The 26,635-nt window shown below is 40.9% G+C and overlaps 1 protein-coding gene across 2 annotated transcripts in view; it reads left to right on the top strand.

Annotated features, from left to right (window-relative positions):
• The window catches only part of NXPE3 (neurexophilin and PC-esterase domain family member 3), a gene marked incomplete at its 5' end in the record, with an annotated part of 46,478 nt that extends 20,240 nt beyond the window's left edge, over positions 1-26,238 (top strand). The window contains 4 exons of one of the 2 annotated variants that reach the window (XM_082839385.1): positions 371-1,125; positions 5,112-5,185; positions 22,233-22,439; positions 25,583-26,238. In XM_082839385.1, the coding sequence (XP_082695511.1) occupies positions 371-1,125; positions 5,112-5,185; positions 22,233-22,439; positions 25,583-26,133 (1,587 nt within the window). In that variant the 3' untranslated portion in view covers positions 26,134-26,238. The remainder of the gene's footprint in view (positions 1-370; positions 1,126-5,111; positions 5,186-22,232; positions 22,440-25,582) is intronic. The other variant, XM_082839386.1, reaches the window with a different exon arrangement.
• Between the last annotated feature and the right edge of the window lie 397 nt (positions 26,239-26,635).

The raw sequence follows: 26,635 nt of genomic DNA on the forward strand, positions 1-26,635 counted from the left end.
CTTACTGTGCCTAATTTATAAATTAAACTTTATCATAGGTATATATGTATAGGAAAAAGCAGTATATATAGGGTTTGATGTGACGCAGTTTCAGGCATCCACTGGGGGTCTTGGAAATATCTCCTGTGGATAAAGGGGGACTACTGTCCTTCAAAATGATTCCTTTTCCCTTTCTCCTTCTGGAAGCACCAAAGGGATTTTTCTCTGATATTTGCTGTGGGAATCTGTAAAACTGGTGAGCTGTGGTTTTTGAAACAATGTCATCTCAAGTAAGTTTTATTAAAATTTAAGCTGAAGCAGGGATTTATTTGTTGACTATAAGGAGATTTATTGTAGCTGTGGTTTCTGTTGTTTGTGTCTTTCTCTTCAGTACTTGGACCATGAGACTGCATCAGCCACATTCATCGACAGTGGTGGACAGTTTGTTTTCTCCCAGGTGACAGGAATTAGCCGGAATCCTTACTGTGGCTATGAGCACCAGACTCTGTCCAGCCGGGAGCGCCTGGAGGAGGACTCCTTGTTGGCCGCCTTACAGTGGCAGGTGCCTGATGTGGGCCCAGTCCCCTTTTTGAAGAGCACTGACCCTTCTTCCAGCTACTTTGTCATCTTGAACTCTGCAGCCTTCTTCAAGGTGGGAAGCCAGCTAGAGGTGCTGGTTCATGTACAGGATTTTCAAGGAAAGCCCAAGAAGTATGGTGGAGACTACCTGCAGGCCAGAATCCACTCCCCTAAGCTGCAGGCAGGGGCCGTGGGTAGAGTGGTGGACTACCAGAATGGGTTTTACAAGGTCTTTTTTACTCTGCTCTGGCCAGGCAGAGTTAAAGTGTCCATCTCTCTGGTCCACCCCAGTGAAGGGATCAGAGTTCTTCAGAATCTACAGGAAGAGAAACCAGACAGGGTCTATTTCAAGAGCCTCTTCCGTTCAGGAAGAATTTCTGAAACTACAGAGTGTAATGTGTGTCTTCCTGGGAGTCTTCCCCTGTGCAACTTTACAGATCTCTATACTGGAGAACCCTGGTTCTGCTTCAAACCAAAGAAGCTCCCTTGCAGTAGCAGAATTAACCATTTCAAGGGCGGATACCTGAAGGGCCTCCTAACTGCTGCAGAGAATGCTTTCTTCCAGAGGTACGTGCTCCTTGCTCTAGGGGGTAATTTAAGAGGTCCCTTTTCATTGTCTTTGTCCTACTTAGGAGACTTTCTTGTTTTGGTTATGTGCTTCTTATATCTTTCTGAACTTGGCCCAATTCAAGAGAGGTGGTAAGAAAATAAATATATTTTGTGATTAGTGTGCTTATTTCAGTTCAAATTAATGACTTAAATTTTTGTTCTTTTACCCTAATATCTTTAACTTCAGAATTGCATAGTATATCTGTATAAGCAAGATCACTTATTCACAGAACAGATAAAAAAAATCATCCAAGAACAGGGCTGCTAGAGGTCTTATAGTCAGGGTAGTGTTTTAGCTTCATGTCTAATAAACTGAAAAAAGTTTTAAGTGACATATTATTAGTTGTTAAAATCATATAAACATTTATTGATAGGAAAAAGACTATGAATATGGTAACATTGCTGGACTGATATAATGATAAGCATGGGAAGCCAGGAATACCACAGCAAACTGTATTTTTGAAGGTTAATAGTTGTTGAAATTATTGCATTCCATATAGTTCTGAAATAAAATAACATTCTTAAGGAATAAAAAGAAAAATAACATATAAAGTACAATTACTTGAGAGAATGTAAAACATTTTTTATTTTTAAATGAAATCTGTACTTTAAAAATATTCCCTTGGGCTTCCCTGGTGGCACAGTGGTTAAGAATCTGCCTGCCAGTGCAGGGGACACAGGTTTGAGCCCTGGTCCGGGAAGATCCCACATGCCGCGGAGAAACTAAGCCCGTGTGCCACAACTACTGAGCCTGCTCTCTAGAGCCCATGCTGCACAAGAGAAGCCACCGCAAAGAGAAGCCGGCGCACTGCAATGAAGAGTAGCCCTCGCTTGCTGCAAGTAGAGAAAGCCCGCACGCAGCAGCAAAGACCTGACGCAGCCAAAAATAAAAATAAAAAATAAACAAATTTATATAAAAAATATTCCCTTGTAGAGAGGGATCACATAAGATGTGTGGTCTGTATGAGCTTCTAAAATAAAACTCTGATTTTTTACTTCCTGAGTCAGCTTTTGGTGGTAACAGTTTTAAGTACATATTTGATGCCATGCTTTCAGAAGGCCAGCAGAGGGAGCACTACTCCCAGTGTATTCACTGTACTCTTGAGGGGACTGCCTAGTTTTTTGTGGCTCAGTACAAAAGGACTTTAGGTTTATTCTTGGGTTCAGATCTTAGACACATTATTTATCAATGACTATGAGCAGATGATTTTATTTCTGTGTACCTTTTGCCTATATATGAAGACTTTTCAGTTACCCCCTTTTATTTTATTTTAAATAACTTTTTTTTAAAGTTTCTTTTTTTTTTATGTGGACCATTTTTTAAAGTCTTACTCCCTTTTAGAGTTGTGTTGTCAGTCTACTTAGTGGCTTAGCAAAGAGGAGGAAGCATAGCATGTAATTTACTGAAATTCCACGTGGAAAAAAGTGGGAAAAAGGTTAGAGAATTAAGTTCGTGCAAAATTTAAAATGTTCCTAACACTAAATCCTACCATTAAAACCAAAGAACACCTGTGAATCCAGAAGGATAAAATAATGTCTGCCCCTGCTTTTACTTGCATATCCTGGATGAGGCTGGCTGAGGGTACTTTGTAGTGGAATCATTAAAAAAGGTTCTACTTACCTGGAAGTTTTCCGGGAAAGCATTTGAGGTGGCATAAGTTTTTGGAAACCAAACATTTGACAGAGTCCTGATACAGATTTTTTTTTGCATTGTTTGCTCTGTTAAAAATCTGAAATTTTGCATTAGGCTAACTGAAAAGAAAAAGAGAAGGATTGAAATTGATCATATGAGGGATCTTTGAGTGTAGTATTTTGAGCTCATGGCCTGAATATGTTAAGCTATGCTCATTTTTACCTCTCTTCCTTGGTGGCTCGTAATGTTGTTTAATTCAGAAAGGATTAAGGAGCTTAGCCTTGGCCTTTGGTTCCCAAATGACAGTTGGACAATTAAGGTGATCTAATCTCTCAAGGAAAAAAAAAAAGTGTTGGTTTTAGAAAGAACCATAATACTTTGCTTAAAAGATTCTGATAATAAGAGGACGTCTTTTGAAAGAGTGAGCTTATCACATTAAAAGCTTCCCTTTTATTTTAGCATGATTTATACTTTTTTTTTCTTTCTAACCTTGTATTAAAAATGTTCAAATCTGTAGAAACCCTGCAGGAATAACAACAGTGAGCACCCATACACCTTTAACTTAGACTCACCATTGTTATGTTTTGCCGCATTTGCTTTCTCTCTTTCTATGTGTTTATATGTGTGTATTTGTGTATAATTCTTTCCCCTCAGACCATTTGAGAGTAAGGTGCAGACATCATGGCACTGCACCCCAGGCGTATGCATCTCTTAGGACCTTCTCCAACGTATAACCATGACACAGTGATCACACTTGGGCCTTTTATCATTGACACAACATTGTTATTTAATATGCAGTCTATATTCAAGTTTATCCAGTTGTCCCAATAATATCCTTTATTGCTATCTCTTTTATTTTAACTGAGTCTCTGATCACACACAGTCTTTTTAGTTGTCTCTTTAATCTTTTAGTCCAGAAGAGTTCTCTAACTTGTTTTGGTTTTTACGACATTGACAATTTTGATGTTGCTGTTTTTGTAGAATATTGCTTAAATTGGATTTGCTGCTTTATTGTTTCTGCGTGATTAGATTGAGAGTAAACATTTTTACAAGCAAATTACAGTGGTGAAGTTTTCTTCTTTTCCTTACCTTAAAGCTTTAAACTCATGAAAGTAGTTTATATGTGCTCCTTAAAGTCATGTATATTAATTGTCTCTTTTATAATCTATGAAATGCTGTTATTCTCTAACATAGCCCCCTATAATTCCTTCCTTCCTTGTCTGTCTCCCTCATTCATTAGAATGTCAGTGCCATGAAGGAGGAGATGCTGGTTTTTTTTTTGTTTGGCTGTGCCACTTGGCTTGTGGGATCTTAGTTCCCCAACCAGGGATCAAACCTGGGCCCTCGGCAGTGAAAGCCTAGAGTCCTAACCACTGGACCTCCAGGGAATTCCTGATGCTGTGTGTTTTGTTTACTGTTATATTCCTAGTAGCTAGGATAGTGCCTGGCACATAGTAGAAACTTAAGAATTATTTAAGAACAAACCTGTTTTGAATTGATTTTTGATGAAATGAAATATCATGACTGCAAGTTCCCATATCGAGTTTGGAAAGTTAACATTTTATTGTTTTGTTTGTTTTTGGTCTAAGTGCAAGAGGCCTAATTATTATGAGCCAGTATCTGGAATAGTTACACCATGTTTTCAGTATACTTCTCCTGGACTCCACTGTCCCCCACCTTTTCACACAGCCCTCTATCAGATATTTTCTGAGCATGGACTCTAGTCCAGGGCCTGTGCTAAGTACTGAAGATGAAAGATGAATGGGACATAATCCATGTCTTTGAGGAGTACATGTTTTATTAAGGGGAACAGACACTACAGAGCCATAGTAATGATGAACAGAGTACATGCATGAGCACGTATCTGGGGACACATGTCCCCAGGTAGGACTCAGCTCTGGGCAAGGCCTAAGGAATCTGATGTATGACTTAATTCTCCATAGTCTTGCAGCCTGAAAACTAAGTAGTGACAAAATAGACATTCTCATCAGTGTGAGCCATTCTCTGAGTCCAAGGGAAGTAAGTAATTCAAACAGAATTTGTCATTTTGGAGTTTGCACTCTAAGGGTGAAGCAGTGAAAAATTAAAAACTTGTTTAATTCTTATTCAGTTTATGTATCCATATAACCTGCTTATTATAATATACCTAGTTTATTAATTATCAATTTTATTGAGTAACATTTATAAGAATATTTCATCTTAGTAAAGCTTTGTGAAATCCTGTCCATTTAAAAATTTGAAAATAAAGATACATATTAGAAAATAAATGTTCCTGAATCTAAGTTTGTACTCTTTTTATTCCTCTTTCAAGTGGTGTCAATATCAAAATGCCAATCAACTCCAGTGGACCTGATTGGGTGACTGTGATTCCCAGCAGTATAAAAGGTAAAAAGGAATGAGCTTGATGATTTGTTGTTTTTCCTGCTAAGTGTGTTGAGGCTCTGTAGTTACACTGATGTTACAAAGCCCTTTTTTCTTTTCCTTTTTTAATATGTCCCGGTTACTGCTGGGCACGGTTTTAACTGTGTTTTAACAAACGTTCCAGGTGATTCTGATCCATTGTATAGGATACTATTAAGAGTAAAAGAATGAAATTTAGAAGAGTAAATGTATGTGTTTTGTTTTTGCATAATAGGTATAATGAGCTGTAGTGACTTGTAGAAAGAAAGGATGAACATTATGAAGGAGGTTATGCAGATGGAAGGTGATCACTCCTTGGCCTTTTGGCTAAGATCAAGTGCAGATGGCAGACGAGGTGCTTTTAGCTGTTGAAAGCATGTATGTAGTATCCTACAGAGCAGATAGTGCCAACACCAACGCCACAGGGATGAGGTATATAACACATATGAACCCACCAGTGTGGGTATTGACCCACACTGGAACTGCAGAGCAAGGACCATCTAAAGGGGGTGTCCCCTCAGTTCCTATGTTGCTATGCAAACATTGTTGCTATGCAAAAATGTAGACCCACCATAGCCAGATCTATAGATTTTTTTCCATGAAAAACCAGAAATCAATTTTTTTTTTCAGAAATCAATTTTTGAATGTTAATATCTCCAGATTTTAAAACATTGGCATCCAGTTAAAAACTTTAAAACTATTGTGTGGGCTAAATAAAATTTGAGGCCCAGATGCAGGCAGGACACTGTCAGTCTGTATCTCTGGTGTTCACTGTCATGTGCCACAAGAAATCCTGATCTTTTCCTAGTGAAGAGCTGTATTTGATTTACTTGAACCCAGTGAGTTACTAATTTTAGAGGGTACATATGCGAAACATCGTTAATAGAAATTGCTTACCTTTTATCTGCCTGGCCCTCAACCCCACAGCCGAGATATCAGTAAACATGGGATCACCCAGTAGTGCTCAACCCTTCATATCCTCACATCTGACACCTCCGGAGGCCCCGTCCCACTACCAGATCTATCCCCCTCTTCCACAGCCCTGGTTGTCTGGCTCACCCACCTTGTGATTCTCTGGCTGTCCAGTGGGAGGAGCTTTGGATGGTTTACTTGCACCTGACAGGTCTTGGGGTTCAGCCAGGAAGTGGTTGTGGGTTTGTGATGTACATTCTGTTTAGAGAGAAGAAAGATTCAGTAACTAGTGGGGCTTTTGATGGATTTTTAGAGGAAGAAAGAAACCATGAATCAGTAGGAGCAGGGTAGCCTGGCTTTGATAAAACTGTCTCAGAGCAGGTAAATAATCGGAAAGAAAAGAGAAGGACAATTACTTTATAAATCAACGAAGTCCAGCTTGGGGGAACTTCACCTAAATTCACCTTAGTGACCAGCAGGGGGCACTCAAAGATGCTAAACGAAGGGCTCACATTCTTCCTTCTTTAATTCCTTCCTTCTTCCCTCTCTCCCTGCCTTCCTCTCTTAATTCCTTCATTCCCTTTGTTCTCTTTTTAAAATCTTTTGTTTTCAGATAATTTTAGACTTAAGGAAGAGTTGTGGAAATAGTACAAAGTTCCCATATAGCCTTCACCAAGTTTCCCTTATGCTAATTTCTGATTAATCGATTGATTGCTTGGCTGTGCTGGGTCTTCATTGTGGCATGCGGGCTCTCTAGCTGAGGTATGTGGGATCTTAGTTCCTGACCAGGGATCGAACCCAGGCCCCCTGCACTGGGAGTGTGGAGTCTTAACCACTGGACCACCAGGGAAGTCCCCCCTTATGCTAACTTCTTAAGAAATCACAGAACACTTATCAAAACCAAGAATTTAACATCCATATAATGTTATTAACTAAACTATAGCGTTTATTTGGATTTCATCAGTTTTTCCACTAATGTCCTTTTCTGTTTCAGAATCCAGTGCAGATCTCACATTGCATTTAGTTGCATGTTTCCTCAGTCTTTCCTCTGTGACAGATCCTCAGGCTCTTATTGTCTTCCATGACTTTGACACTTTTGAAGAGCATTGGTCAGATAGTTTTTAGAATCTCTCTAAACTTGGGTTTGTCTAGTGTTTTCTTTTGATTGGAATGAGGTTATGCATTTTTGGAAAGAATAGGACAGAAATGATGTTGTATCCTTTTGAGGGGGTACATGATGTTGATATGTATTGCTAACAATGTTAACCTTGATCACTTGGTTAACGTGGTGTCTACCTCGGTTTTCCACTGTAAACTAATTATTTTTCTTTCTTTCTTTCTTTCCTTTTTTTTGGTTTTTTGGCTGTGCCTCTCGGCTTGTGGGATCTTAGTTCCCTGATGAGGGATCGAACCCAGGCCCTCAGCAGTGATAGCATGGAGTCCTAACTACTGGACTGCCAGGGAATTCCCTAAACGAATTATTTTTATCTTTGTATTTACTCAGTATTCTGGGGAGGTACTTTGAGACTGTGGTAGGCTGAATAATGGCCCCTAAATATATCCAGATCCTAATCCGTTGAATTTGTGAATGTTACCTTATATGGCAAAAGAAACTTTACAGATGTGGTTAAGTTAAGAGTTTTGAGCTGCGGGGGAGATTATCTGGATTATCTGAGTGGGCACTAAATGCAATCACAAGTGTCCTTTTAGGAGGGAGGCAGAGGGAGATTTCATACAGAAGACAGAAAGCCATGTGAAGATGGAAGCAGAGAGAGATTTGAGGATGCCATGACATTGGCTTTAGAAATGGAGAAAGGGGCCATGAGCCAAAGAATATAGCTCTAGAAAAGGCAAGGGATCAAATTCTTCCCTAGATCCTTCAGAGAGAGCGTGACTCTCCTAACACCTTGGTGTTGTCCCAGTGATACTGATTTTGGACTCCTGGCCTCAGAACTGTAAGAGAATAAAGTTGTGTTGTTTTAAGCCACTAAATTTGTGGTAATTTGTTACAGCAGCTACAGGAAACTAATACAGAGACTATGTAAACATTCTGTTTCTGCTTAAACTTTCATCTACTAATTTTAGCATTCATCATTCGATCTTCCCTGCAGCAGTTATTTCTGTGGTGTTCTAATCGTGACTTGCTCTGTCTCTCATTTTTAAGACATTTATTAATTGAAATTTTTCTGTAAGAAAGAGTTGTCCCTTCTTCACCATTAATTTAATTTTATCAGCATAGACTCCTGACTATTTCATTCTTTGGATTATAATCCAATTCAGTTGTTCAAATTGTTCCACTTTTGGTAGTTGAGAACTTTTTTAGTTTGGCTTCTGTGCCCTTTTGACATGCTCTCATTCTTTTTTTTTTTTTTCATTCACATATGTTTTAATTCAATGCAAATAACTTACATTTATCTATCATTTATAATTTTATTTTCAATGTGATAGGTAGGACAGGGATTGTTATTTCCATTTTATTTTATTTTTAGTTTCTGCTTTATAACAAAGTGAATCAGTTATATATATACATATGTTTGCATATCTCTTCCCTCTTGCGTCTCCCTCCCTCCCACCCTCCCTATCCCACCCCTCCAGGTGGTCACAAAGCACCGAGCTGATCTCCCTGTGCTATGCGGCTGGTTCCCACTAGCTATCTACCTTACATTTGGTAGTGTATATATGTCCATGCCTCTCTCTCGCTTTGTCACAGCTCACCCTTCCCCCTCCCCATGACATGCTCTCATTCTTTTAATTAATTAACTTATTTTTTTTGAGCACTTCCTTACTTTATGGTACCACAGGATATTTCAGGTCCATCTTATATTTTCTTTGCCCAGGCCTTGGAAGTGTTCATAATATTTACACTTATATTATTTCACTTATGAATCCTATATTTTGAAGGTTTTATTTTCCCTATGACACTTCATAATTTATATATTAGTTAATTGATTTTCGTACAAGGTAGAACTCTTCTCAGGTGCGTGTTTAGAGTCTGGTGGATTGCTTGAGGTTGCCAGTGCTACCCCCATGCACACATAATTCCAGTCAAAAGCAAAGAAACACAGCTTTCAATTAGACTAGACTATCTTATCAAGGGCAAGCATCTGGTTTCTGACAGGCTTTTCCAGTGTCAGAATTACTACTGAATTTTCATAAGCATCTGCACTGTGGTCCTCAGACCATTATAGCCTAATGGTGTGGGACCTTGATGGCTTCTAACCTCATCAGCAACTAAACTAGAGCTCATATTTTTGGGGGAGTTTACTGAAAGTTTAGGATAGGACTAGATTTAATAGCAATAGGATAAATATCAACATCTTTATAGCTTTTTACTATTTTCTCTGTTTATTGAACTTTATCTCATATGCAATAGAGCACACAGATCATAAGCATACAGTACGACGGAGTTTTACATGTGTACATATCTTTGTAGGGTGAATTCTAAGATGACTCCCAATGATCCATGCCCTTATATAAACCCGTCCCTTCAATTATATGACAAAGTTGACTTTAAAAAAAGATAGATTGGGCTTCCCTGGTGGCGCAGTGGTTGAGAGTCTGCCTGCTGATGCAGGGGACGCGGGTTTGTGCCCCGGTCCAGGAGGATCCCACATGCTGTGGAGCGGCTGGGCCCGTGAGCCATGGCCGCTGAGCCTGTGCGTCCGGAGCCTGTGCTCCGCAACGGGAGAGGCCACAACAGTGAGAGGCCCGCGTACCACAAAACAAAAAAAAAAAAAAAAGAGATTTTCGTGGGTGGATCTGACCTAACCAGATAAGTCCTTAACAGGGACCAGGTTCTTCCAGAAGAAAGAGATTGAAAGTGTGAAAAGGATTCCATGTGAGGGAGATACTTCATTGCTGGCTTTCAAGATGAAGGAGGCCATGGGGCAGGGAATGTAGGCAGCTTCTAGGAGCTGAAGGGCATTCCCTGGCTGACGACCAGCAAGGAAATGAGAAACTCAATCTTATAACCACAAGGAGCTGAATTTGGCTAACAACTTGAACAAACTTGGAAGCAGATTCTTCTCCAGAGCCTTCAGAAAGAAACACAGCCCTGCTAACATCCTGATTTCCACCTGTGAGATCCTGAGCAGAGAGCCTAGCCAGACCACGTGCAGATTCCTGACGTGCAGAACTGTGGGAAAATAAATGCCCCTTGTTTTTAAGCCGTTAAGTTTGTGGTAATTTGTTACACAGCAATAGAAAACTAATTAACTACCACCCAGATCAAGATATAGAATGTTTCCAGTGTATAGAATGTTTCCAGCGTTCCAGTATGGCCCCTTATTGTGACAGCTGCACTTTCACACTAATACAGTATCGAATTTTCACAACAGCCCTTCAGAATAACTAGTAGTTTGTCCGTTTTACAGATAATGAAACCAAGGTCCAGGTCCAGTTAACTTAGGAAATCAAAGGACTCACATCCTACACATAACATCCAGCAAACTGATATCATTTGGGGAAAGGAAGCCCACAGCCGTTTCAATAATAAATGTAGGTCTCTGTAAATGGTCCCATCTCTGCTACCTCCTGTCTCTTCAACTCTGAGAAACTTTGGCAAGTCACTCTGACTTGCTTTCTTTACCTCTGAAAGATATTTGGACTAGCTATTCTCTGAGGTCCCTTTCAACATTCTCTGAATCTACAGGTATTTCTACCTCACATAGCATTTTTATCTTTCCTTTGTAAAATGCATAGCTTTTAGGGGACTAAAATAGAATGGAAAAAAATCAATTTCCCAAGGTTTTGTGGGGGGAAACTCAAGCCAGTATGGTGGCTGAGTAGCTAGGACCTTCTCACGTTCCCAGCACTGGACGGGGCATGCCCAGAGCTTGGCACGCTATCCTCACTCCTTACCTCCCCGAGGTGGTGCCCGGGCACTCCTGTGCTCATGGTCCCTGGTCAGGGAATTGTTTGCCTCGATTTCTTCTCTGACTTGTCTTTCCTTCCCCTCATGAACCACGTTCTCCCTTTGGTCAGCCTTTCACTGTTCTTACTTCTAACTTCATGCCAGAAAATTAAGGGACCTGTGTTCACACCTCCAACCCTTAATTCACACAGTATCCCTCTCGTCCAGCTCTTTCTAGATCATTTAGGAAAATTTATCTCTGCCTTTTTCTCTCTTGTTTTGTCACATTTGTGGTCCAAGTAGCCCTTATTATGGCTAATGAATGATATGGGATGATGCCCTTTGGAGGAAAATGTAAGCTGTCGGCTTTTAAAGAGAAGCCAGGACATTTTATTTTATTTTATTTTATTTATTTATTTATTTTTAAGCCAGGACATTTTAGAGAAGCAGGGACCTTACTTGCAAATAATCAAAACTGTCCCTCCTGATTTTGCATAAAGATCTTTATATCTGCTCTTACAATCGCCTGCCTGTGAACTTCCTTCACCATCAATGTTCAAGACAACCATAAAATTGAGTAATAGGGCTTCCCTGGTGGCGCAGTGGTTGAGAGTCCGCCTGCCGATGCAGGGGACGGGGGTTCGTGCCCTGGTCCAGGAAGATCCCACATGCCGCGGAGCAGCTAGGCCCGTGAGCCATGGCCGCTGAGCCTGCGCATCCGGAGCCTGTGCTCCGCAACGGGAGAGGCCACAACAGTGAGAGGCCCACGTACCGCAAAAAAAAAAAAAATTGAGTAATAACTCATTTTTGTTTTTTAATTATTTTCATTCCACTTGTACAGTACATTAATAATTATATTATTGATTTAAGGGGCTTTCATATCTCAGATATCTTATGTGAAAATGCATTCTGAGCTCCAAGCAACACTGACTTTTTTTTTTTTTTTTTTTTTTTTTTGGGTTACGCGGGCCTCTCACTGCTGTGGCCTCTCCCGCTGCGGAGCACAGGCTCCGGACGCGCAGGCCCAGCGGCCACGGCCCACGGGCCCAGCCGCTCCGCTGCACGTGGGATCCTCCCGGACCAGGGCACGAACCCGCGCCCCCTGCATCGGCAGGCGGACTCCCAACCACTGCGCCACCAGGGAAGCCCCCCAAACACTGACTTTTTAAACAACTTCAGACTGCTTGAAATCCTATTAGTCAGGAAATGTTTTTGTCCCAGTTGACCATAAGAGGGCAATGTAGGTAAACACATTTCACTTTAAAAATATGTTCTGTTATCTAGCGCTGCATGTTTAAAGAATTAATGTCAGGTTCAGTAATTGATTTGCTTTGCTTGACTTAACTCTGATAGTAAATATAATTAACATTTGAATGGAAATGGTAATTGTTTCCTGTATGATATACCCGTTTCTTTATGACCCTTATTTGACAGTAGACTGAGCTACTGAGTCTACAGACTTAACTGTGTTAAATATTGTGACTTCAAAATCACTTTTAATTCCCATTCCAGTAAATGTTTTCTTTATGCCCCAGGTGTCTGCTCAGGAGCTCTCTGGCCTGTGCAGCCTTGATGTGATGATACAGTGAGGAACTTTGGGCAAGGTGTGGTGACATGGTAAAGCCACACTTGGTAGCATGTTGAGAAATTGCTTTTGAATAAGCCAAGCAAGTGTTTACCCTAACCCTCATTTTTCTTTGATAATCACATTGGCCAAAAGAGCATTTACAATTCTGTGTACTTTTCAATTTAGACCCTGAACCTGCAAAGCATTAGCAGATACCTAAGAAAAAAGAGTAAGTATGCACTGTCAAATAGGGCATCTTTGAAGGGAGTAAAACCAAAATAATTTTGTTTCTTTTTTTTTCTTTTTTAACACCTTTATTGGATTATAATTGCTTTACAACGGTGTGTTAGTTTCTGCTTTATAACAAAGTGAATTAGCTAAACATATACATATATCCGCATATCTCCTCCCTCTTGCATCTCCCTCCCACCCTCTCTATCCACCCCTCTAGGTGGTCACAAAGCACCGAGCTGATCTCCCTATTTCCCAATAGCTATCTGTTTTACATTTGGTAGTGTATATAAGTCCATGCCACTCTCTCACTTTGTCTCAGCTTACTCTTCCCCCTCCCAGTGTCCGCAAGGCCATTCTCTGCGTCTGTGTCTTTATTCCTGTCCTGCCCCTACATTCTTCAGAACCTTTATTTTTAGAATCCATATATATCTGTTATATATGCGGTATTTGTTTTTCTCTTTCTGACTTAATTCACTATGTACGACAGACTCTAGGCCCATCCACCTCACTACACATAACTCAATTTTGTTTCTTTATATGGCTGAGTAATACTCCATTGTATATATGTGCCACATCTTTTTTATCCATTCATCTGTCGATGGACACTTAGGTTGCTTCCATGTCCTGGCTATTGTAAATAGAGCTGCAATGAACATTGTGGTACATGACTCTTTGAATTATGGTTTTCTCAGGGTATATGCCCAGTAGTGGGATTGCTGGGTCATATGGTAGTTCAATTTTTAGTTTTTTAAGGAACCTCACTACTGTTCTCCATAGTGGCTGTATCAATTTACATTCCCACCAACAGTGCAAGAGGGTCCCCTTTTCTCCACACCCTCTCCAGCATTTATTGTTTGTAGATTTTTTGATGATGGCCATTCTCACTGGTGTGAGGTGATACCTCCTTGCAGTTTTGATTTGCATTTTTCTAATGATTAGTGATGTTGAGCATTCTTTCATGTGTTTGTTGGCAATCTGTATACCTTCTTTGGAAAAATGTCTATTTAGGTCTTCTGACAAATTTTTGATTGGGTTTTTTGTTTTTTTAATATTGAGCTGCATGAGCTGTTTATATATTTTGGAGATTAATCCTTTGTCAGTTGTTTCATTTGCAAATATTTTCTCCCATTCAGAGGGCTGTCTTTTCGTCTTGTTTATAGTTTCCTTTGCTGTGCAAAAGCTTTTAAGTTTCATTAGGTCCCACTTGTTTATTTTTGTTTTTATTTCCATTTCTCTAGGAGGTGGGTCAAAATGGATTTTGCTGTGATTTATGTCATAGAGTCTTCTGCCTATGTTTTCTTCTAAGAGTTTTATAGTGTCTGGCCTACATTTAGGTCTTTAATCCATTTTGAGTTTATTTTTGTGTATGGTGTTAGGGAGTGTTCTAGTTTCATTCTTTTACATATAGCTGTCCAGTTTTCCCAGCACCACTTATTGAAGAGGCTGTCTTTTCTCCTTTGTATATTTTTGCCTCATTTATCAAAGATAAAGTGACCATATGTGCATGGGTTTATTTCTGGGCTTTCTATCCTGTCCCATTGATCTATATTTCTGTTTTTGTGCCAGTACCATACTGTCTAGATTACTGTAGCTTTGTAGTATAGTCTGAAGTCCAGGAGCCTGATTCCTCCAGCTCCATTTTTCTTTGTCAAGATTGCTTTGGCTATTTGGGGTCTTTTGTGTTTCCATACAAATTGTGAAATTTGTTGTTCTAGTTCTGTGAAAAATGCCAATGGTAGTTTGATAGGGATTGCATTGAATCTGTAGATTGCTTTGGGTAGTAGAGTCATTTTCAAAATGTTGATTCTTCCAATCCAAGAACATGGTATATCTCTCCATCTATTTGTATCATCTTTAATTTCTTTCCTTAGTGTCTTATAGTTTTCTGCATACAGGTCTTGTCTCCTTAGGTAGGTTTATTCCTAAGTATTTTATTCTTTTTGTTGCAGTGGTAAATGGGAATGTTTCCTTAATTTCTCTGTCAGATTTTTCATCCTTAGTATATAGGAATGCAAGAGATTTCTGTACATTAATTTTGTATCCTGCTGCTTTACCAAATTCATTGATTAGCTCTAGTCATTTTCTGGTAGCATCTTTAGGATTCTCTATGAATAGTATCATGTCATCTGCAAATAGGGACAGCTTTACTTCTTCTTTTCCAATTTGGATTCCTTTTATTTCTTTTTCTTCTCTGATCGATGTGGCTAAAACTTCCAAAACTATGTTGAATAACAGTGGTGAGAGTGGACAGCCTTGTCTTGTTCCTGATCTTAGAGGAAATGGTTTCAGCTTTTCACCATTGAGAACAACGTTAGCTGTGGGTTCGTCATATATAGCCTTTATTATGTTGAGGTAAGTTCTCTCTATGCCTACTTTCTGGAGGATTTTTATCGTAAATGGGTGTTGATTTTTTTTTTTTTTTTAAGATGTTGGGGGAAGGAGTTTAGTAATTTATTTATTTATTTATTTTTGCTGTGTTGGGTCTTCGTTTCTGTGCGAGGGCTTTCTCTAATTGTGGCAAGTGGGGGCCCCTCTTCATCGTGGTGCGCAGGCCTTTCACTGTCGCGGCCTCTCTTGTTGTGGAGCACAGGCTCCAGATGCACAGGCTCAGTAGTTGTGACACACGGGCCTAGTTGCTCCGCGGCATGTGGGATCCTCCCAGAACAGGGCTTGAACCCGTGTCCCCTGCATTATCAGGCAGATTCTCAACCACTGCGCCAGCAGGGAAGCCCATGGGTGTTGAATTTTGTCCAAAGCTTTTTCTGCATCTGTTGAGATGATCATGTGGTTTTTCTCCTTCAATTTGTTAATATGGTTTATCTCATTGATTGATTGATTGATTGATTTTGGCTGCGTTGGATTTTCATTGCTGGGCATGGGCTTTCTCTAGTTGTGGTAAGCGGGGGCTACTCTTTGTTGTGGTGCACAGGCTTCTCATTGCAGCATTGGCTTCTCTTGTTGCAGAGCATGGGCTCTAGGTGTGTGGGCTTCAGTAGTTGTGGCACGTGGGCTCAGTAGTTGTGGCTCGCGGGCTCTAGAGTGCAGGCTCAGTAGTTGTGATGCACGGGCTTAGTTGCACCGCGGCATGTGGGATCTTCCTGGACCAGAGCTCAAACCTGTGTCCCCTGCATTGGCAGGCAGATTCTTAACCACTGCACCACCAGGAAAGTCCCTATCACATTGACTGATTTGCATATATTGAAGAATCCTTGCATTCCTGGGATAAACCCCACTTAGTCATGGTGTGTGATCCTTTTAATGTGCTGTTGGGTTCTGTTTGCTAGTATTTTGTTGAGGAGTTTTGCATCTATGTTCATCAGTGATATTGGCCTGTAGTTTTCTTACTTTGTGACATCTTTGTTTGGTTTTGGTATCAGGGTGATGGTGGCCTCATAGAATGAGTTTGGGAGTGTTCCTCCCTCTGCTATATTTTGGAAGAGTTTGAGAAGGATAGGTGTTAGCTCTTCTCTAAATGTTTGATAGAATTCGCCTGTGTAGCCATCTCATCATGGGCTTTTGTTTGTTGGAATATTTTAACCACAGTCTCAATTTCAGTGCTTGTGATTGGTCTGTTTATATTTTCTATTTCTTCCTGGTTCAGTCTCAGAAAGTTGTGCTTTTTTAAGAATTTGTCCATTTCTTCCAGGTTATCCATTTTATTGGCATATAGTTGCTTGTAGTTATCTCTCATGATCCTTTGTATTTCTGCAGTGTCAGTTGTTACTTCTCCTTTTTCAATCCTAATTCTGTTGCTTTGAGTCTTCTCCCTTTTTTTCTTGATGAGTCTGGCTAATGGTTTATCAATTTTGTTTATCTTTTCAAAGAACCAGCTTTTACTTTTACTGATCTTTGCTATTCTTTCCTTCATATCTTTTTCAGTTTTTTCTGATCTGACCTTTATGATTTCTTTCCTTCTGCTAACTTGGGTTTTTTGTTGTTGTTGTTGTTGTTCTGCTTTCTCTAATTGCTTTACGTGTAAAGTTAGGTTGTTTACTTGAGATGTTTCTTGTTTCTTGAGGTAGGATTGTATTGCTATAAACTTCCCTCTTAGAACTGGTTTTGCTGCATCCCATAGGTTTTGGGTCGTCATGTTTTGTCATTTGTTTCTAGGTATTTTTTGATTTCCTCTTTCATTTCTTCAGTGATCTCTTGGTTATTAAGTTGTGTACTGTTTAGGCTCCATGTGTTTGTACTTTTTACAGATTTTTTCCTGTAATTGATATGTAGTATGATAGTGTTGTGGTCAGAAAAGATACTTGGTACAATTTCAATTTTCTTAAATTTACCAAGGCTTGATTTGTGAGCCAGGATAGGAAATGTCCTGGAGAATGTTCCATTAGCACTTGAAAAGAAAGTGTATTCTGTTGTTTTTGGATGGAATGTCCTCAAAATATCAATTAAGTCCATCTTGTTTAATGTATCATTTAAAGCTTGTGTTTCCTTATTTATTTTCATTTTGGATAATCTGTCCATTCGTGAAAGTGGAGTGTTAAACTCCCCTAGTATGATTGTGTTACTGTCGCTTTCCCCTTTTATGGCTGTTAGCATTTGCCTTATGTATTGAGGTGCTCCTATGTCGGGTGCATGCATATTTACAATTGTTATATCTTCTTCTTGGTTTGACCCCTTGATTATTATGTAGTGTCCTTCTTTGTCTCTTGTAATAGTCTTTATTTTAAAGTCTCTTTTGTCTGATATGAGAATTGCTACTCCAACTTTCTTTTTATTTCCATTTACATGGAATATCTTTTTCCATCCCCTCACTTTCATTCTGTATGTGTCCCTAGGTCTGAAGTGAGTCTCTTGTAGATAGTGTATATATGGGTCTTGTTTCTGTATCCATTCAGCCACTTCTATGTGTTTTGCTTGGAATATTTAATCCATTTACATTTAAGGTAATTATCGATATATATATTCCTATTACCATTGTCTTAATTGTTTTGGGTTTCTTATTGTAGGTCTTTTCCTTCTCTTGTGTTTCCTGCCTAGAGAAGTTCCTTTAGCATTTGTTGTAAAGCTGGTTTGGTGGTGCTGAATTTTCTTAGCTTTTGCTTGTTTGTAAAGTTTTTAATTTCTCTGTCGAATCTGAATGAGATCCTTGCTGGGTAGAGTAATCTTGGTTGTAGGTTTTTCCCTTACATCACTTTAAGTATGTCCTGCCACTCCCTTCTGCCTTGTAGAGTTTCAGCTGAAAGATCAGCTGTTAACCTTATGGGGATTCCCTTGTATGTTATTTGTTGTTTTTTCCCTTGCTGCTTTTAATATTTTTTCTTTGTATTTAATTTTTGATAGTTTGATTAATATGTATCTTGGCATGTTTCTCCTTGGATTTATCCTGTATGGGACTCTCTATGCTTCCTGGAGTTGATCAACTATTTCCTTTCCCATATTAGGGAAGTTTTTAACTATAATCTCTTCAAATATTTTCTCAGTCCCTTTCTTTTTCTCTTCTTCTTCTGGGACCCCTATAATTCGAATGTTGGTGTGTTTACTGTTGTCCCAGAGGTCTCTGAGACTGTCCTCAATTCTTTTCATTGTTTTTTCTTTATTCTGCTCTGCAGTAGTTATTTACACTATTTTATCTTCCAGGTCACTTATCTGTTCTCCTGTGTCAGATATTCTGCTGTTGATTCCTTCTAGAGAATTTTTAATTTCATTTATTGTGTTGTTCATCATTGTTGTTTTGCTCTTTAGTTCTTCTAGGTCCTTGTTAAACCTTTCTTGAATTTTCTCCATTCTATTTCCAAGACTTTGGATCATCTTTACTATCATTACTCTCAATTCTTTTTCAGGGAGAGTGACTATTTCCTCTTTGTTTGTTTGGTCTGATGTGTTTTTAGCTTGCTCCTTCATCTGCTGTGTGTTTGTCTGTCTTCTCATTTTGCCTAACTTACTCTGTTTGGGGTCTCTTTTTCACAGGCTGCAAGTTCGTAGTTCCCGTTGTTTTTGGTGTTGGCCTGCCGTGGGTAAGATTGATTCCGTACATTGTGTAGGATTCCTGGTGGAGGGGACTAGTGCCTGTGTTCTGGTGGTTGAAGCTGGATCTTGTCTTTCTCATGGGCAGGACCGTGTCCGGTGGTGTGTTTTGGGGTGTCTGTGACCTTATTATGATTTTAGGCAGCCTCTCTGCTAATGGGTGGGGTTGTGTTCCTGTCTTGCTAGTTGTTTGGCATAGGGTGTCCAGCACTGTAGCTTGCTGGTCGTTGAGTGGAGCTGGGTCTTAGCGTTGAGATGGAGATCTCTGGGAGAGCTCTCAGTGACTGATGATATTATGTGGGGCTGGGTGGTCTCTGGTGGACCAATGTCGTGAACTCGGCTCTCCCACCTCAGAGGCTCAGGCCTGACACCCAGCCGGAGCAGTGAGAACCTGTGAGCTACACGGCTCAGAAGAAAAGGGAGAAAGAAAGAAAGAAAGAAAGAGAGAGAGAGAGAGAGGGAAAGGAAGGATGGACAGAAGAAAAAAGGAAGGAAGGAAGGAAGGGAGGAAGGAAGGAAGGAAGGAAGAATTAAAATAAAAAATTAAAAAGTAATTATTAAAAATAAAAAAATTAAAAAGTAATTAAAAAAACGAAAGAAAGAAGGGAGCAACCAAACCAAAAAACAAATCCACCAATGATGATAAGTGCTAAAAATTATACTAAAAAAAAAACAACAGAAAAATGGACAGAACTCTAGGACAAATGGTAAAAGCAAAGCTATACAGGCAGAATCACACAAAGAAGCATACACATACACACTCACAAAAAGAGAAAAAGGAAAAAAATATATATCTATATATTAAAAAAAAAAGAGGAAGAGAGCAATCAAATCAATCAATAAATCTACCAATAATAATAATCTCTAAATACTAAACTAAGATAAACATAAAGCCAGAAACAAATTAGATGCAGAAAGCAAACCCCTACTCTACAGTTGCTCCCGGAGTCCACCACCTCAATTTTGGGATGAATTGTTGTCTGTTCAGGTATTCCAGAGATGCAGGGTACATCACGTTGATTGTGGAGATTTAATCCGCTGCTCCTGAGGCTGCTGGGAGAGATTTCCGTTTCTCTTCTTTGTTCTCACAGCTCCTGGGGTCCAGCTTTGGATTTGGCTCCACCTGTGCGTGTACGTCACCTGAGGGCGTCTGTTCTTCGTTCAGACAGGACAGAGTTAAAGGAGCAGCTGATTAGGGGGCTCTGGCTCACTCAGGCCGGGGGAAGGGAGGGGTACAGAATGCGGGGTGAACCTGCGGCGGCAGAGGCTGGCGTGACATTGCACCAGCCTGAGGTGTGCCGTGCGTTCTCCCAGGGGAGTTGTCCCTGGATCCCGGGACCCTGGCAGTGATGGGCTGCACAGGCTCCCCGGAGGGGAGGTGTGGATAGTGACCTGTGCTCGCACACAGGCTTCTTGGTGGCGGCAGCAGCAGCCTTAGCATCTCATGCCCGTCTCTGGGGTCCGCGCTGAGAGCCGTGGCTCACGGCCATCTCTGGAGCTCGTTTAGGTGGTGCTCTGAATCCCCTCTCCTCGCGCACCCCAAACAATGGTCTCTTGCCCCTTAGGCAGTTTTAGACTTTTTCCTGGACTCCCTCCCAGCTAGCTGGGGTGCAGTAGGTCCCTTCAGGCTGTGTTCACGCAGCCAACCCCAGTCCTCTCCCTGGGATCCGACCTCCGAAGCCCAAGCCTCAGCTCCCAGCCCCCGCCCGCCGCGGCGGGGGAGCAGACAAGCCTCTCGGGCTGGTGAGTGCCGGTCGGCACCGATCCTCTGTGCGGGAATCTCTCCGCTTTGCCTTCCGCACCCCTGTTGCTGCGCTCTCCTCCGCGGTTCCGTAGCTCCCCCCTCCGCCTCCCGCAGTCTCCGCCCGCGAAAGGCCTTCCTAGTGTGTGGAAACCTTGCCTCCTTCACAGCTCCCTCCCACTGGTGCAGGTCCCGTCCCTGTTCTTTTGCCTCTGTTTTTTATTTTTTCTTTTGCCCTACCCAGGTACATGGGGAGTTTCTTGCCTTTTGGGAGGTCTGAGGTCTTCTGCCAGCGTTCAGTAGGTGTTCTGTAGGAGTGGTTCCACACGTAGATGTATTTCTGATGTATTTGTGGGGAGGAAGGTGATCTCCACGTCTTACTCCTCCGCCATCTTGAAGGTCTCCTTCCAAAATAATTTTTAGTATAGAGATAATATCAAGAAGTCAAAGAAGCTGAAAGTAGTCACAAATAGGAGACTCACTTAAATTTAAATTTCGGAGTCATATTTAAATTTAAATTTCTGAGCATTTGGATTTTAAATTGTGGTTTAACAGGTGAGACTCTAAAATTACTGGAATATGATCAAGATTTCAACTTTGGGCTGTGTAAGGGAGTGATATAAAATGATTGGTGGTTATTTGAAGATTGCAGGTTTGAATAATAAATGTTAGAAATGAATAAATGTACTCTTTCAGGAAAAAAGCCAAAAAGAAAGATATCTATTAACATCTCTTTTTGAGAGGCGATGTAACGCAGTGGTTAAGAGCAAGGGCTTGGGGGCTCACCGGCTTGGATTAGATCCTGGCTTTGCTACATACTATCTCTGGATCAAGTTGCTTAAATGTTTTGAAAGGTAGGGATAATAGGACCTACCTTAAAGGGTTATTGTGAGCATCCCGTGAGATAATAAATTTAATTGCTCAGAACAGTGTCTGGTGCAGAGTAAACCTGCAAGAAATATTAGGCATCCCTGTTGAAGCACGTAAAGCGTGCCATTTTTGCAGTGGCATTTCCTGAGGGAGGTGTTAGGGCAGAAAAGTGTTGAGTTTCTCTGTGAAAGGTATCCCGGCACTTGTGTTATCATGTGTAGCTAGGCTACAACCATGAGTACACACTGCTGATACAATTTTAATATTGTTCATTGTGCATAAAGACTTCTGAACCTTTTGTGTTGTGGGCAGTAAATCTTTAGAATGTGTGTCATTGGTTTGTTTTCTGTATTCAGTGGTGGTTTTCTGAGTTAATATTTGATTGTAGGACCCATGGATTGAAACATTTCTTTTTAATGGGCTGAGAAACAGTGTGGACTAATATTATTATGCATATGTAAAATATGAATTTAAATTTTTACTTGCCTCACAGGCATTTGGATGAGAAGTTCTTCTCCTGTTCTGGGATAATGCTGGACAATGCTTACATCTACACATTTCCTTGGTTTTGGCCTGCCTTTATTTTTGGCTTTGAGAAAAACATGCGTAATCAGAGGGAATGATCAACGTCCCCTTTCCCCTTTGAGCATGTCCACAAACACCCTCACACCCACTTCAGATCTTCCTATTTTTGTGCAAAGGAGAACTTTTTGTAGGAGGGGGGAAGTCTGGGATTTCTTTGAGATGTGATGGCAGGAAATGTTATCCGTAGCCAGCAAGCTAACAAACATAGGGGCATAATTGTGTTTCTTGGAACATTTTTTAGGTATGGTTTGTTGGAGGAGAATTTCAGAATATCTTTTTTTTTTTTTTTTTCCAGAAACCAACAACCTAGAACTATCTCAAGGCTTAGGAACTTTTCCTTCTGGCTATTATTACAAAAATCAGTGGAGGCCCAGAAAGTTTAAGATGCGCCAGTTTAATGACCCTGACAACGTTACAGAATGCTTACAGAGAAAAGTGGTGTATTTATTTGGTGACTCGACAATCAGGCAATGGTTTGAATACCTCACTACATTTGTTCCAGGTTGGTACTTTGCTTTTTGTTTCATAACTCTTTCCCACACATACAAAATTCAGCTTTGAAATAAGCAGACCCAGTCCGGTGCCTGAAGAAAGGCATCAGGTGAGGAAGCAGTTATTTCTCTGTAGGACTGAAGAGGTGTCCTAACCTTGGAGAGATGAGTGATAGTTTCTGATCAATGGTGGGGCTGTGATGCATCGATGAAAGCACTGGCTGCTTGTTGAAGTTCATACCACTCATGAGCTGTGTGACCCTGGACGAGTCTTCTACTTCTCAGGGCTTCACTTCTCCAAGTGTGAGCTGAGGCAGCAGGACACTATCACCTCACAGGTGTCTTTCACTTCTAGCATTCTGGGCTGTGAGATAGAAGTGAACATTTCCAGTTGTTTCTCTTCTAGTTCTGTTTGGTCCAACTCCAAGTCTATCATAGATTTAAGTGGAAGGAGGCAGCGGAACTGTCGCGCATTTTAATGCATCCATGCGGCAGAGCCATCCCTGCTCACCCCTTGGGCTGTCCATTGGTATGACTCTGAGGTGGAGCTGCCTCCCAGCAAGGGAGATTCTGGTCAGTCCCAGTCTTCTTAGCTTCTTGGTCTCCCTGCTGGGCTCTGGGGAAGCTCTCCAGACTTGGAATAAAACCCCACTCATGGGAGGGCCATCCCTTATTCACAGTGGGCCTTTTCCTCTTCCTGGAAGTGGTGTGGATGGAGTGAGGAGGGATGGATTTGGGGCAGCAGGACTAAAGGCCCCACTTAGAGTTTAGAGAGCTGATGAATAGTTCTGTGGGAACTGGGTATTTTTTGTTTGTTTGTGTGTTTAGAATTTTTTTTTTAAACTTTTTATTTTTGGAGTATAGGTGATTAACAATGTTGTGATAGTTTCAGGTGTACCGCAAAGCGACTCTGCCATACATATACATGTATCCATTCTCCCCCAAACTCCCTTCCCATCCAGGCTGCCACATAACATTGAGCAGAGGGAACTGTTTCTGATGGCTGTTTATGGACAGGGCTTTTCATAAAGCAACTTCCCACAGTTGGGAGTGGTTGTGTGTGATGTTTTTCTTTTTTATCTTTTATTTGTTACATCAACTTAGTTTCAAATTTAATTTTTAGAAGGAAGGAAAGGAGGAAGTAGATATGACCCCCCAAAATAGAAAGTTAATTCCGGTTTTGATTTGCTTGCTTTTTTTTTTATTGAAACAGACATAGCAGAGTTCTAGTTGATGAAGCGTAAGTTCAAAAGCAGGAGAAGGGAAATCATTTGTATGACATGATGCTAGGCACAGTTCGGTGTTGACCAGGCAGGGCCCTCCAGGAGCCTGCAGTTGCTTGATTCTTTTCTTTTTTTTTAATAGATTTATTTTATTTATTTTTTTTGGGTGTGTTGGGTCTTCCATTGCTGCATGTGGGCTTCCTCTAGTTGCGGTGAGTGGGGACTACTCTTTGTTGCGGTGCGAGGGCTTCTCATTGCGGTGGCTTGTCTTGTTGTAGAGCACAGGCTCTAGGCACACGGGCTTCAGTAGTTGTGGCACACGGGCTTCGGTAGTTGTGCTCGTGGCCTCTAGAGCGCAGGCTCAGTAGTTGTGGCGCACAGGCTTAGTTGCTCTGCGGCATGTGGGATCTTCCCGGACCAGGGCTCGAACCCGTGTCCCCTGCATCGGCAGGCGGATTCTTAACCACTCTGCCACCAGGGAAGCCCCAGTTGCTTGATTCTTAAGTTCTAATGACGTAACTTGGTATTTCCTTTCATAGCAATGATCACATTGCGTGTCTTGAGCATTTTCCACCCTACCCTTTGCAGACAGATCTTTACCCGATAAAGCCTTGTGTTGGGCTTGATCTTAATCAAAAGAAAGAATGGTTAATTGAGCTTCTATTCAATTTAAGTGGGGCCACATGCTAAGTAGTAATGAATTAGGTATGAGAATTTAGAAGAGGAGCCTGGGAACTCATGGAGAAAAAAGTGAAACCTTGACTTTAACCCTTAAGAGTAAATAATATGGGACAATTATAGTTTGATGGTACTTCTTCAGAATTGACTATAAACTCCTTGAGGGCAAGGACTGTGACTTACCCATCTGAGCATTGCTGGCTTTTTTTTTTTATAGCTGGGAAACTATTCTAATTTATTTTATTATTTTTTTATTCTATTTTTTTTTCTTTTTGGCCGTGCCATGAGGGATCTTAATTCCCTGACCAGGGATTGAACCCATGCCCCCTGCAGTGGAAGTGTGGAGTCTTAACCACTGGACCGCCAGCAAAGTCCTGCATTGCTGGCTTATAGCACAATAGTGCTGGCACGGAAGAGGTGCTTAGGAAATGTGAATTCAGTTTGGCTGCCAAGGGTCACTTAATCTGGTCTGTGTAAGGCACTTATAGGAATATTTAGGGATATGACACAGACCCTCTTTCCTAATGGGGTGAATGTTCAGTGATGAATTGTACAGCCTTTTTGAGGAGTAATAAGGGAGAATAATCATTGATTCCTGGGATCTTCAGAGGAGCAGGACTTGGAAACACAACCTAGATAAAGTAGAGGGAGAGAAGGGAATTCTAACTTGTGCTGCTGTGTTTGTTATGACAGAGAGAGAGAAGTTTTCTAAGACATAAACAGGGTTTTCCATCCATACAGTGAAATTGAAAGTCAAAAGAAGCGTGGTTGCTTCTTTCTTTTGCTTATTTCAAAAAGAGGTATTTGGTTACTATTATGTGTTTGTAAAAAAGCAGAAGTTATATAGTTCTTGACCTGGAAGAAATAATTTTGATCTGTTAGAACAGTAATGTGTAAATGCCAAATCGATGTTTAGATATTCAACAGTCAGTGCAAACAGGAAGATTTCTTGGCCTAATAATTAGAGGTAAACAGGTTATTTTGCTTCTCAGGTCTAGAATCAATTGCTGATGGTATTACTTGTAATGTCATGCTTATGGAGTGATTTAAGTAATAAATATGTTAAAATATAAAGGTCCATTGAAGCCAAGGGGGCCAAAGTGACGTGCAATAGGTGTTTCCTTTACATTTGTATTGTACCTTTTTGTTGTTTTATTTTAAAAAATTGTTCTTTGAAGCCACTAACTAAAGAATAATCAAAATATATCGCTTGGTTTAAACATTCTTACGAATCTGAGTTTCCCTTGTTTCAGATTTAGTGGAGTTTAACTTGGGTAGCCCGAAGAATGTGGGTCCCTTCCTTGCGGTGGACCAGAAGCACAACATCCTGCTCAAGTACCGCTGCCACGGTCCACCGATCCGCTTCACGACCGTCTTTAGCAATGACCTCCGTTATGTGGCGAATGAGCTGAATGGCATCGTGGGAGGGAAGAACACAGTCGTTGCGATAGCTGTGTGGTCTCATTTCAGCACCTTCCCCTTGGAAGTGTATATCCGGCGGCTCAGGAACATCCGTCGAGCCGTGGTCCAGCTCTTGGATCGAAGCCCTAAGACTGTGGTAGTCATCCGGACAGCCAACGCCCAAGAGCTGGGACCTGAAGTGAGCCTTTTCAACAGCGACTGGTATAACTTTCAGCTGGACACCATCCTTCGGAAGATGTTCTCAGGAGTTGGGGTATATCTCGTTGATGCCTGGGAGATGACCCTGGCCCATTATCTGCCCCACAAGCTACATCCAGATGAAGTTATTGTGAAGAACCAGCTGGACATGTTCTTGTCCTTTGTGTGCCCCTTGGAGAGCTAGTCTGCCCTTCAGGAGACTGGAGAAATCACATTCAGTGACCTTCTCTATCACCTGCACTACGGAAAGTTTATGGGTGGCCCTATGGAGAGATGGCTGCCATTGATATGTATTTAAAATTTTAAAAAAAGAGATGGACTTTATATAATGACTTGTAAGGAGCTTAGAAAATGCAGATTACATTTATACCTACCTATAGGATTTTTTCCCATCTTGACTTATCTATGGGGGAACGATTATTAACAGCATTTACACACTATATTGCCCTCGTAACCAAAGATACTAATGAGTGTGTTTGAACTAGCTTCTCCTGGGAGGGGAGGGGATACTGTGCTAAAAAGTGTGAAAAATGTTGTGACCTAAGTGGAAGGGACAAGTTTGGTTGGCAGTGGAGTGTTTGTATCTTGTCTGGTAAAGGAAATTGAGCACATCTACATGAATAGCATAATTGGTACATCTTCAGCGGGAAGTGAATTAACCCCAAGGCTTTTAGTCAGTGGCACCC

This window comes from Leucopleurus acutus (assembly GCF_964270905.1).
Source record: "Leucopleurus acutus genome assembly, chromosome: 5".
Taxonomy (NCBI): domain Eukaryota; kingdom Metazoa; phylum Chordata; class Mammalia; order Artiodactyla; family Delphinidae; genus Leucopleurus; species Leucopleurus acutus.